Source organism: Spinacia oleracea, chromosome 5, assembly GCF_020520425.1.
Source record: "Spinacia oleracea cultivar Varoflay chromosome 5, BTI_SOV_V1, whole genome shotgun sequence".
Classification (NCBI taxonomy): domain Eukaryota; kingdom Viridiplantae; phylum Streptophyta; class Magnoliopsida; order Caryophyllales; family Amaranthaceae; genus Spinacia; species Spinacia oleracea.
Window position 1 is genome coordinate 6,437,568 of NC_079491.1, and position 13,154 is coordinate 6,450,721.

The following is a 13,154-nucleotide window of genomic DNA, read 5'->3' on the forward strand; positions in this document are numbered from 1 at the left end:
CTCTTTACTTTTTATATTTCATTACAGTTGTATACATAATTTTTTTTTTGGGTGATTATGACAGTATTTTAATACAACAATGATAGTATATATATAACAATGACAATACTTATATTAAAAATGACAGTATATAATAAGTTAACAACACTTTTACACATTTATTTAAAGGTGGGCCATGTTTTTATTTTTTTTATTTTTTAAAGTGGGTATGGAGTCCTTATTTCGCTGATTACCAGCAATGTAGACAACCTCGTGAATATTGTGATAGCAATTTGAGGAAAATGAAATAACATGAGTTTCGGCTTAAAGAGTTAAAGTACACATGGTTTATGCTCCATGGGCCCGTTTACCCATCCAAAGTTAAACAGCCCATTAAAAGATATTGAAACATCAAAGCCAATTCACATCAAAACCCTCTTATGGAGGATGACTTGAGTGAATAATTGTTCAATAAGTGTTTCTTTCTCTATGTTGGCATGATTGGCATCGGTTGTTATCTATTGTTAGACGCTATTCTGTTCACCTTATTTCCAATTATTTCAGGAAAAATAAGTGTTTCTTTCTTTACACGTATGTAATGAGGTGAATTGGCGTTAATTGATAAGATGACACAATTATTTAGCTATGATCAAGTTTTTCATAGAAGCATTGTATATGTTAGTTCTTTAAGCAAACATATTTAACTTAAATAATTCTAACTTAACTTATTGTAGAACATCTTAATTAGTTATAGCTCATAAAACCCTCTTATGGAGTATGACTTGAGTAAATAATTGCTCAATAATATGACTTGAGTGAATAATTGCTCAATAATAGGCTTCAATTAGCAATATTAAGTGATACCCATGGGTGAAAGACGGCGTTTTCGATGTGTGCATGGTGTGTAGGGGTGCTTATGAGCTCAGCGAACTCGCGAGCTACTCGAACCCGACTCGGTCAAAGCTCGGTCAAAACTCGACTCGAATCAGCTCGACTCGGCTCATTAGCATCCCTAATGGTGCGTGGTAGGGGTGTAGGGATGGTGTTGTAATCAAAACAAGGAGTTCTTCCTTCCATTTGAATGTCTCCATTATTATTAAAGCCTAATTCTTTCAGGTGATGATAAAGGTCACAATTTGCAACAAATTTCAATTGTCGCAATCATAAATAGTGTATTATTAATAGTTCCACATGAGCGTCACGTATGTCACGAGTCATACTACTTTTGCTATCAACGCTAAATTTTTACTATGAAAATATAATCAAGGTAGTCGATACAAAGAATAAAACAAATATTTAATATATTTATACTCCCTCCGTCTCGGAATACTCGCACCGCTTTCCTTATACAGCCGTCCCGGAATACTTGTACCGTTTCTATAAATGATATATTTTTTATATAATTTTGTATTGTTTCTCTCACTTACTTAAGGTCCCACTTGTATTCTTAGCATCTAAACAAAAATTAAAAAAATCACCCCACCCTCAAAAAGTTGACACATTACCCACCAACTATATTAAAAAAAAACCCAATATTAACTATCACATACTTCGGAATTAAATAATAAGCCAATTAAATTACCTTAAACTATGTTTTGGTCAAATTGATGCGAGTATTCCGAGACGGGGAGAGTAGTAAGTATGTATTAATTAATTAAAAATTAAAATAATAATCTAATACTCCGTAGGGGTGAAGAACAATATTTTTTTTATGTGGGGTGTAAACAGAAAAGAAAAGCGATGTGCATTTTTCTCATTCTTTTTTCGAAGTATAAATATTGTAAATGTATTTTTATTTCCTTTATAAATAATGTAAAAGTATTTTTTTTTTCAATTTCCTATACAAATTATAATTTTCTGAAATAAAAAATTACATTATTCAATTTGTAATTTAGGATATTAAAAATGACTAGTTTTATACATTATTAGTAATTTTGAAGAAATATTTTTTATTAAAATGGAAACTTTTATCACTAAAAAATAGACAACTTTTGCATATATGAGGGTAACTTTTAAGCATTTACATTAACTTTAACTTCGGTGTACAATATTTATCGTACACCCCATATAAATCAACGTAGCCATTATTAGCTCCTATCACCAAAAAAAAATCAATCTTTCTATTATTAGCCATTATGGTGTAATAAACTAATACCGAGTATATGTAGATGATTTCCTCACAAAAACTTGATTATAAAGCTAAAATTCTTTAATGAAAACTCCAGGCCAATTCACTCTAACCAAAAAAAAAACGAACAGATTGGTTCAACAGGGCTTACACATGTAAGTGAAAATTATACGGAGTAGCTAGTTTTTGAATTAAAATTTAAAAATAATCGTTTTTAGTAAATCAATTAGTCAAATTAGCTATTTTGATCCAATAAATGAGTTATTACAATTGAAGCTAAAGAATATTGTGAAACATAAATTGAGTTTCATCAACTAAGATTAAAACTACATGCATAAAACCTTAAATTATACCTCTACAATATACGAACTACGTTACTACGTATTCTGAATTCTAATCATATAAATCATCATCACCATCATAAGTGGCTTCAGCAGAAGTGGTTGCATTAGCAGCAGCAGTTGCACTCTGATTTGTGGCAAAACGGAATTCAGTACCAAACCCGCGAGACTGCTGCAACGTTTGTGCAAACGACGTGTATTTCCTAATGTCTGCATCGCTGACACTTCTTCGTGCATACTTCATCGACTCTTCAAAGTGTGCTGCCTTAATCTCAGACACCTCTTCACTTTCATCGTCTTCCATACTTTCAGGGTGCTCACTTCTCTTCTTCTCCTTCTCAATATCCTGCCAATTTTCAAGTTTCAACGTGTTAATTATTTAATTAATGATTATGACACAATGTTTTATCAGATTAAGTTTCCCAGAGAAGCATTGGATATGATGTTAGTTCTTTAAGCAAACATGTTAACCTTAATTGTAAAGGATGTTCTTTAAGCAAACATTGTTTAACCCTGTAACCTTGTGACCCACCAATTTGGCGGGTTGGGTGGGTCATGGCCGAGTTTGGTGGATTGTGGGTCAGGGATAATTGACACATGACCCGCCTTAGTTAATTTAGGGTGGGTCGAGTCGTGGGTTGTATCAGTCCGATGAGGTGGGTCAAAATGGGTTTTGTTGAAAAAACTCGACCCACAACACATCAATAAAAATATCTGGGTTGGGGTGGGTTGTGTCATGAGTCATAAATGGGTTCGATCCACGTGACCCATTACGGGTTGTGTCAGGGTGGGTTTGGTCAGACCCGACCCACTGGCCATCTCCAGAACATCCTAATTACCTCATAAAAGAAAGGAGAATGCAACTCAAAACACTTTAGTTAATCTTAAATATAGCAATGTACCTTCTCAATGTTTTCTCTGATGGCATATTTGCAGGCACGTTGACAGATTTCAGTAATATCAGCACCACTGAAACCATTTGTATACCGAGCAAGAGCAGTAAGGTCAACGTCCTTAGAAACTGGCGATTTCCTCAAACAAGACTTGAAAATCTGAAGGCGGGAACTTTCATCAGGAAGAGGGATATAGATCAACTGATCAAGTCTTCCAGGTCTTAGCAATGCAGAGTCAATAATGTCTGGTCTGTTTGTAGCTCCTATCACAAAAACTGTTTTCTTAGCGTTCATCCCATCCATCTCGGTCAACATTTGGTTCAACACTCTATCAGCTGCTCCACCGGCATCTCCACCTGACCCGCCACGCTGAAAAAGTTTCAAACATAAAAAATTTAGCAAGAGGTTTTACTGGTAATAAGACTAAACTTCAATGGACAACATAACATAATTTCTTACCTGAGTAGCAATGGAGTCAAGTTCGTCAAAAAACAAAACACAAGGAGCTGATTGACGAGCCTTGTCAAAAATTTCTCTCACGTTTGCCTCACTTTCTCCAAACCACATAGTCAGCAACTCCGGTCCCTTTACGCTGATGAAGTTGGCTTGGCATTCATTAGCAATTGCCTTTGCAAGCAATGTTTTCCCACAACCAGGAGGACCGTAGAAGAGAACACCTTTGGAAGGTGACATTCCAAATTTCTCAAACTTCTCTGGATGCTCCACTGGGTATTGCACAGTCTGCCAAAAACACCAAAATTTAGTACGTGTATCAACTTGAAAAAGTGCAAAAGAGGGCTCCTGATAAACCTATAGATTCTATAAATGATTTACATCTAGTAATACCCAAAATGACATGAAAAGTATTGGAATGAGCCAATTCTGTATTAGTGACATACCTCTTGAAGTTCTCTTTTGACAGTTTCCAAACCACCAATATCCTCCCATGAAACATTAGGAACCTCCACAACCTGCCAAACAAAGTAATGTTAGTAATCAGATTTTAAGATTTCAGAAATAACTGCAGTATTTTAGTTCACTTTAGATAATTAGAGCTGTAATGAAAGAAAGACAGTATTTTGATTTCCAAGATTAGTTAAAGTAGTCTGATTTCAGAAAATTTGGAGCAGAAACTTACTGTTTCACGCAGGGCGGATGGGTTGGAAGATCCCAGGGCAGTTTGGAAGTGTTCATTTGTAACAGCCATAGAGTTTAACACTTCAGCATCAATTGTCTCGTCTTCTAAGTCAATGACATCCATTTTCTCCCTAATACACTGAAGAGCTCCTTCTGTGCAAAGAGCAGCAAGATCTGCACCCACATAACCATGTGTTTCCTTTGATACTTTTTCAAGATCAACCTGCAAAAAATTAGAAAAAAAATATTAAGTACACATAACTGAGTAGTATCCTAACAAAACACCAGGAAAAAAATATATAATTTGATGTGAATAAGATGAACTGCTACACTACACAAACTCAGTAGTATACTAACACAACTAAATGGCACAACAACTTACATCTTCTGCAAGTTTCATATTCTTGGTGTGGATGCGGAGAACTTCCAACCTCCCAACTTCATCAGGAACACCAATGTCAATCTCACGATCAAATCTCCCAAATCTTCTAAGAGCAGGATCAATACTATTAGGCCGATTAGTAGCACCCATAACAATAACATGAGCACGGCTCTTAAGACCATCCATCAAAGTCAACAATTGAGAAACAATCCGCCTTTCAACTTCACCATTAGTCTTATCTCTCTTAGGAGCAATGGAATCAATCTCATCAATGAAAATGATAGAAGGTGCATTCTTCTCAGCTTCTTCGAATGCCTTCCTCAAATTGCTTTCACTTTCTCCAGCCATTTTTGACATGATTTCTGGCCCGTTAATCAAGAAGAAGAAGGCTCCAGTTTCATTAGCAACAGCTTTGGCAATAAGCGTTTTTCCAGTACCAGGTGGTCCGTAGAGTAGGATTCCTTTTGGAGGTTTAACACCGATTGAAGAGAAGAGTTTTGGGTGTCTAAGAGGAAGTTCAACAAGTTCACGGATTTGAGCCATTTGTTTCCTTACACCACCAACATCGTCATAACCAACCTCGTTTAATCTCTCTTCATCCTCACGTCTAATAGGCTCACCATCACAGAAGATCTCGGTATCAGGAGATACAATACACATTTCTGCAGGTTCAGTTTCGACAACTTTGAATTCAACACTTCGCATTCCTCCCCTTACAAGGAAAAGATCACCTTTTGTAACTGGACGATAAGCTTCCATAAAGTATGCTGTTTAAAACACAAATAAAACAAAAGTTCAAAATCTATGAAAAAAGGGACGAAAGATAAACATGAATTCTGTTCAAAGGTTGAATAAAGATATGTTCTATTCGACTTATTTTGACTTATTCCAGACAGAGAAGATTAGATAAGTTCAGTTAAGTTCACATAAGTCCAGATAAATTGAGATGATATAAGTTTTTTTCAAATGATAATATAAGTTCAGATAAACTTACGCTTCAAATAAGCATCAAACAGGTTGCCAGTAACACCCTCAATAGTATCATCAATTGGTAAAATATGAACTCTTTTACCAAACTGCAAATTGTTGCATTGGTGTACAGAAACAACATCTCCAAGGCGAACTCGAAGATTTGCCCTCACAACTTTATTCATCCTGATTTTGGATACTTCACACTGCTCATCTCCCAACACAACGCATGCTGTAAACTTCCTTTTCTTTCCCTGCATCAGCAAAATTAGATTTTATAAGTACTCAAGTTGAAAACACAAGAAACCGCTACACAAAATTCTCTATCATATGATCGAATCAACGGAAATCACCTTAATTAAGACTGTATCTCCTCGAAATAGGTCAAGTTCATCCATGGATGCAGGGCTGATGGTAACCACAGAGTTGTCATCGTTGACTGCTTCATCAACGACGAGGCGGTTTGGAGCCTTTTTACGCTCAAGAATTGCAGTAGAGTAGTTTTTGTCACTTTTCCTGTAACAATACCCAATAGTCATAAATTCATAATCAATAAGCTTATATTCACCTATAATTAGAAATTAAATACTTCGTAACACAACTTGATTCTTATAAAATCGCAATTCAATTTGATTACTCGTATGTCATAAAGCATAAGCATAGCGAAAATGATAAAGGTCGCAACATACGACCTTTAAGCCGTGTCACAATGATAACATGGCATGCTTATGTGTCATGATTTAAATTGGAAATTAAAATATTTAACTTATATTTTTTATTATACATGTTATAAAAAAGGTAGGAAAATCTTAATATTCTAATTTTTTTCCTTATTTATATCGGCTACCTTATTTACATATTTCTGTAGTAGAAATATTGAATTAATAGTAAAAATATTATGATGACGCATAACCTATTGTTAACGAGTAAGAGCTCTCTCGCTAGGATCTCGAACGCTTATATGTACCAATTAAACCGCGACACGTAAGATTGCGACAACTAAATGTTGTCGCAACTTGCGACCTTTATCATCGTCCTAAGCATAGAATCAGGTGTAAGACAAAGTAATTCATATTCTCCTAGTCGATCACACTACATAACTTATCAATAAATTCATAGGCAGAGTACTCCACATATTATCATACCAAAAAGATTAAAAACATCAACGAGATTAACAACTACTGATCTTAACATAGCAAAGTTTACCACTATTCAAGACCAACAGTCAAATATAGTACGGAGTAGCACATTACTGCATAATTAATAAAGTACATAAACTCACATGACATTCTAAAGATCTAAATTTGATAAATAACCTTCAATATCATCCGACTCATCATGAACTCTCCAAAATTAATAAAAAGTAACAGAAAAAATAGTGTGTAATTTCTCTAATACATTACCAAAGAAATACAAATTCTTACATAGTTATGGCATAATTGGTTAGAACTAATTTCCCACTATATCAAACAATAATTTTAACACTATAAATCATCATCAATTCCCTCCCTCGTTAGTCGTTATAATGATCATACAACAAAACTCGATAGAAATTTAATCACGGATTCACAAAATCACTCAATCGTTAAATAATAATAATAAAAAAAACCCAGAACCCTAATTTATCAACAACATTAAACTAAAATACCCTAAATTCGTCGATAGTATCAAAATACAATCAAATGAACTCAAATTAAGCTGAAACAAATTAGACAATTAATGATGAAGTAAAGCGGAAGTAGAACAAAATATAATTTCGAGAGCAGGAAATCATACGAAGAAGAGGGCTTGGCGTGATCGGAAGGAGTGGGATTAGCCATTGAAGATTCTGGGTTTATGATTTCGTAGAGTAAGGGTTTATAGTTGTAGAAACTTTGATGTCAAAAGAGTGGAAAGAGTTGTGAAAAAGGGGAGGTATGGTTGGGAATATTTATAGGTTTTCATAAGGCGGTCAATTGGATTCCTATTCCTTGCCCAAATTGGATTTTGGTAAGTCGTGTCTTTCTCTGTTGTAAACACAAATTAAACAATTACACAAATTAGGAAACTCTCCTTAAAAACTCTCCTTACACAGAAAAAACATAATCCTAATCGGACTACTAATAGACATGGTAATCATAAATTCTTATTTACAAATGGTGTACAATAAATATTGTACACCGAAGTAAAAGTTAACTCAAAACGCTTAAAAGTTAAGCTTAGATATGTAAAAATTATCTATTTTGTTAGTGATAAATTTTTTCATTTAAATAAAACTTAATGTATAAAATTAATCATTTAACCCTTTAAAATGTTATTTGTCAACTATTTTTTACTAATATAAAAGCTAATCAAAATTAGGTTAAAGTTACAAAAAATGGATAAAAATTATCTTGATTTACAATAAATTTATTGTACACCTTGTGCGCGCAAGACCTTTTGCATAGTGATTAATAATTTCCCTTAGACTTGATTATTGGACAAAACGGGTAATAAAAATGTTATTTTTAGTAGGTCAAAATTGGGCGTGAGTTAATAGTAGGCCGATAGTGGAAATAAACAAGCAAAGAAAAACATGAAAAAATGAGTCGTGTTTAAAATGACCCCATAACATTCAACGGGCTCATTATGAGCATATTCCTTATTTCAGGAATCGATTTGAATGCGAATACAAGTGAATACGAAGTTATACACGTAATTTTATATTATTCTTGCATGGACCTAGTCCACAATAGTGTTAGTGTGAACTCAAAACCAATAATTTTCTCTAGCACCCTTTTTACGTACATAGGGGCTTTTATTGTTCATATAGTAACTAAAGTAAATTAAACACCAATTTCTCAAATATATCCCTAGTAACCGTTTTTTAAATCACAGTAACCCTATGTTTTTAAAGTGGATTATGGCCTTGTTCTTTTGGACTTAGGTCTTGACGTCTTGTTCTTTTGGACTTAATTGCAGTTCAAATCAGTTCAGCTCCATTCAGTTCAGTTCATCTCAATTCAGTTCCATTCAGTTCAGTTCAAAATAACGACATTGTGCTCAAATTATTCTTTAATTGATCTTATTTTATTATTATAATATTAAATATTGCTATTAATTATATTGTAATGTTCATCTTTATTATTTATTATTATTATTATTATTATTATTATTTATCATATTATTATTTATTATTTAGTATATGAATATTAAGACACATAATTTTATTAGGATTATAAAGTATTCACCTAAAATCTTTAATATTTATAATCGTGTCCATAACTCTATTATAATAAGAAAATTACAAATACCATTAAATCCAATTACCATTAACAATAGTTGACACGATTATAAATAATGCACGGGAACAAAATAGTTACAACGTTATTCAATACTACCCCCTCTGTATTTATTTAAGAGATACACCTGCATTTTCCGGCTGTATTTATTTAAGAGATACACTTGTCATTTTTAGTAACTTATCAACCCCACCATCTAATTAAATAATATATCTACACCCCACCCCCACCCCTACCCCCCATTCCCTAAAATGACATAGTCCCCACTCGTTTTTCTTATTAAAATATCTATCTAACCCCACTTATTTTATTACTTTATTTCATTCAATTCTTCTTCTTAATACCCGTACCCGGCCAAGTGTATCTCTTAGATAAATACGGAGGGAGGGAGTATGCAATTGCTAGGTGTCATTTACCAATTGTTAGTTTAATGGTTATTGGGGCTGAATTGATAAAGAGGGACCAGTGTTCGACCCCACAACAACAATAGGGAGGGGCTAATTATTAGGTACACCCGGTTGCGTGTAGCTCTACATGCAACCGGGTTAAAACTACGTCGTTTTGATATTTTTTGCCAAAAAAATAAATAAATTAAAATCACATAACTAACTTCCCCCCAAACCACGCATATCATGGTTACTTTACAAAAACAATCAGTTATTTTTATTGATTAAAAAAGTCAAAGATTCTATTAATATTTTAACAAATCTTTACAAAAACAATCAGTTACTTTTATTTGCATTTAAATCTTTAACAATTTACATTGTTTTATTTGCGGTTTTATTCATACTCCATATTTCTCTATCATGTAGAAATACAATACATGATTACATGTGTAAAGGCATATAAAAAAAACAAATCGTAAAACAAAAATACATTGAAGATGTAAAAGTACATGATAGTAAAAAAAAAAAAAAAAATACATTTAACCAAAAGCACATAACGAAGACCAAAAACACATTACTATATATAAAAGTACATCTTACTTCACATAAAAGTACATATTTACAACTACAAGCACATAACTATGACCAAAAAAACATTACTTCACATAAAAGTACATATTTACAACTACAAACACATAACTAGGAAGAAAAGCACATGTTCAATTGGAAAAGGAAATCAACACAAAATAGGACAAATTCTAATTACTAGTTGATAACACTACGTCTGCCATTGATTAAGATGCACGTCTGTTCTTGGGTGTAAAGAAAACCCATGAAATTCCAATTAATTATTGTCAAAATAAATGAAATTAACAATTAAATTACACATGAATTGAACATCAATACACACTTACTTGAATAAATGAAGATTGACACATACGAAATTTACGAATTTGAGCAACTGTGTCGTCTAATTTGCGATTTTTGGAATGAAGATGTTCTTTATTTTGGTTTTCCCCTTTTGACGACATCAACGAGGATTCTAATTGATTCTCTAAATCTTTTTCCTTTTCTATTGACTTTTTATTTGACAATTTTTTAAATTGAAAAATTCTATCATAATATAACTGCCAAAAGAAACCAAAATATCCAGAAAATACTTTTTTGTTATTAATATTTTTTTTGTTGGTAAAAAACTATCAAAACGACTAATAGAAGGTACACGCAACCGAATGTACCTTCTACTAATTGATAGGGAGGGACTTCACCTATCTATTCAGAACTCGCCCCGAATATAGAAACGGTTGTGAACACCTCATTTTATTTGGTACGATTATTAGAGATCAAATTCACTCAAGCCAAACTAGTTTTGCGGATTTATGATTTGCAATCTTTATCCACGATGACGATAAGATAAAATCTGGGTTCATATTCATATAGCCGAACTCCATCATTGGGATTAAAGTCCCGATATTGTTGCTGTTGTAATCTTTATCCACTCCTTTCTCCCAAAAAACTGGGGAATGAGGATAATGGATTGTGAAGTTGTGTTTTGGAGTATTGAAATTGATAAACCAAGAACTAGAATAATGATCGTTTCTATTACCCCGTGTTACTGTAATTCTGACTTTGCCTCTTTTTCACGGAGGAGCAGAAAATGACAATGGGTACCACCTGTTCGACGAAATGCCTGAAGGGTAAAACTGTGTAATTTTGTTGCATTCATAACAAATTTGTGCAATTTTATGCTTGGAATTGGGCTATATTTGATTTATTTTAGACAAATTTTTGAGATTATTTTTTGTAATTTCATGCAGATATTTCACTTCAAGGGTGAAATCATTGGTGATTTCACTTACAAACAACTGTTTACTCTGGTGTTTACTGATTAGAGGTAATATTCATTTAAACATTTCATTTCATTGATAATTAATGCACCTATTTTAAGCTTTTTCTGTAGGTTATTCAATCATATACTTGTACTATGTAATCGTCACTTGTCTTCTAAATTATATTATGATTAATTTTGCGAAATGAAAGTTTAAAACATTTGAATATCTTGATAAGGAAATTGGGGCATTTGAGACTTGAGAGGGATTGATTTATATCTACAATGTCTTTATATAAAGATATATTGTGTATAATTGTTGAACGTTCACTCGTTTAGAGCTAGGTACACTTGAGTGTATGATGGACACTACTTGGAGAAACGTTCAATCGTTTCTCTTTACCTCAGTTTAAAGGTCCATCATTAAAAGAGAACTTTAGGAGTTATTTTGTTGATGTGAATTTAAGAAGTGTAACTTCTTGGGAAGAAAAGATCTACTTCCGGAGAAATTGCCTATCTTAAGGTAAATAGAACTCATATGGACAACCAAACAATTGTACATATTTCATGGAAAGAGAACTCTCTAGGAATTGTGAGTTGAGACAATTCACAATTTGAGACCCACCACCAACATAAGGTGTAGATTGTTTTTCCTATCTTGATATACCCCCCTTGTTAAGGCATCTTTTTCTGTTGGTTTTTGTACTAGTTGACAAGTCAAGAAAACCTTGTTTACTGGTAATTAAAGTGAAATTTTCCGTTTTGGGACCCCACCAGTTACAAGTCATTTGTTGTCTTAGCTTGATTGATCTGTTTCTCTGACAATTCAACATAGAAAAACTTTCCACAACATATCTATGGTACATACTACTTGTGGGTATGGACCAGTCAATTGAAATATTTGGGAGTGTGTATGATTATGGATCACCATATAGAATAGTAAAACTCGCGTTTTAGTAGCGTCTTTTAGAGTACGGGAACATTTTCAGATCAGAGCAACTCCGAAAGTACAATTGTTATACATCTAATGAAAGATGGATTGCCAAAGTCATGAAGATTTCTGTAATTGGATGACTGTAATTTGTTTTAGGGAAAAAGTAGTGAAAGGATTAAAGGAATACATTAATTACAACTTTTTACTAATGTGGAAAATTCTTTAGATAATCTCTTTTTCGTAATTATTTCATGATGCTATGATAAGTCCCCCGGTCTTACTCAATCTCTTGTTCGTTTATTAGAATTGTTATTTCATGATGTTACAGACTTACAGTAACCCCCGGGCCTATTCTTCTACAACAACTAGCTTCGTCCACATTTCCTTATAGTACAATGAAGAGAAAAGAAATGAAAAGAGAAGAATTAGAGAAGAACAAAAGCAGAAAGGAAAAATTACTTCTAATAATCCAACCTTTGAGGCATTTACTTTTAAAAATCCAACCTTTCAATTATTTCTCAATAATCCAACCTATATACCCCATTAATTTTTATTGCACCAATTTAACGGGTAACCGGGAAAGAAGGTCAACCTTAATTGATTTTAATTTAATTTTTTATTTTCTAAACTCTCCCTTCCCTAAACTCCTTCTTTCTTCTTCTTTCCTCCAGCAAGTGTGTCGTCCTTCACCTTCCCTCCACCTTGCCAAATTCTAGCTCTAACAACTGCATCATCCACAACAATCAACATCAAGATGACCACACCCTCCTTTCCTGCTATTCTCTCCACCGCATCCAACACTCCTGCTACACTTCACCATAATCAGCCGCACATCACCACCTCCATCAACCAAATCAACCGAGCCACAATTTCTACCTCGCTGCCCTTACACTATTAGATACAATATACAACCCTAT

General features: G+C 33.4%; 1 protein-coding gene and 1 long non-coding RNA gene across 2 annotated transcripts; one reads left to right on the forward strand and one right to left on the reverse strand.

The window, feature by feature from the left end:
* Positions 1-2,273: 2,273 nt before the first annotated feature.
* Positions 2,274-7,758, reverse strand: LOC110797053 (cell division control protein 48 homolog A). Its single transcript, XM_022002151.2, has 9 exons — positions 7,606-7,758; positions 6,183-6,345; positions 5,855-6,083; positions 4,861-5,627; positions 4,480-4,701; positions 4,241-4,312; positions 3,801-4,082; positions 3,351-3,710; positions 2,274-2,794 (listed from the first exon to the last, which is right to left on the reverse strand). The coding sequence occupies exons 1-9, from the start codon at positions 7,647-7,649 to the stop codon at positions 2,501-2,503; spliced, it is 2,433 nt and encodes an 810-aa protein (XP_021857843.2). The 5' UTR covers positions 7,650-7,758; the 3' UTR covers positions 2,274-2,500.
* A 2,942-nt stretch (positions 7,759-10,700) lies between these two features.
* Positions 10,701-12,873, forward strand: LOC110797018 (uncharacterized). The gene is made up of 3 exons (XR_002535733.2): positions 10,701-11,172; positions 11,293-11,369; positions 12,566-12,873. It is a non-coding gene; the product is annotated as an uncharacterized lncRNA (long non-coding RNA).
* Positions 12,874-13,154: the final 281 nt, after the last annotated feature.

What these genes read in the sequence shown, in the direction of transcription:
- LOC110797053 (XM_022002151.2), bottom strand. Translation starts at nt 7,649, where the DNA reads ATGGCTAATCCCACTCCTTCCGATCACGCCAAGCCCTCTTCTTC. An exon ending in GAGATACAGTCTTAATTAAG is followed by an intron (nt 6,084 to 6,182) that starts GTGATTTCCGTT and finishes TTGCTGATGCAG; the next exon opens with GGAAAGAAAAGGAAGTTTAC. An exon ending in TCAGAGAAAACATTGAGAAG is followed by an intron (nt 2,795 to 3,350) that starts GTACATTGCTAT and finishes GAAAATTGGCAG; the next exon opens with GATATTGAGAAGGAGAAGAA.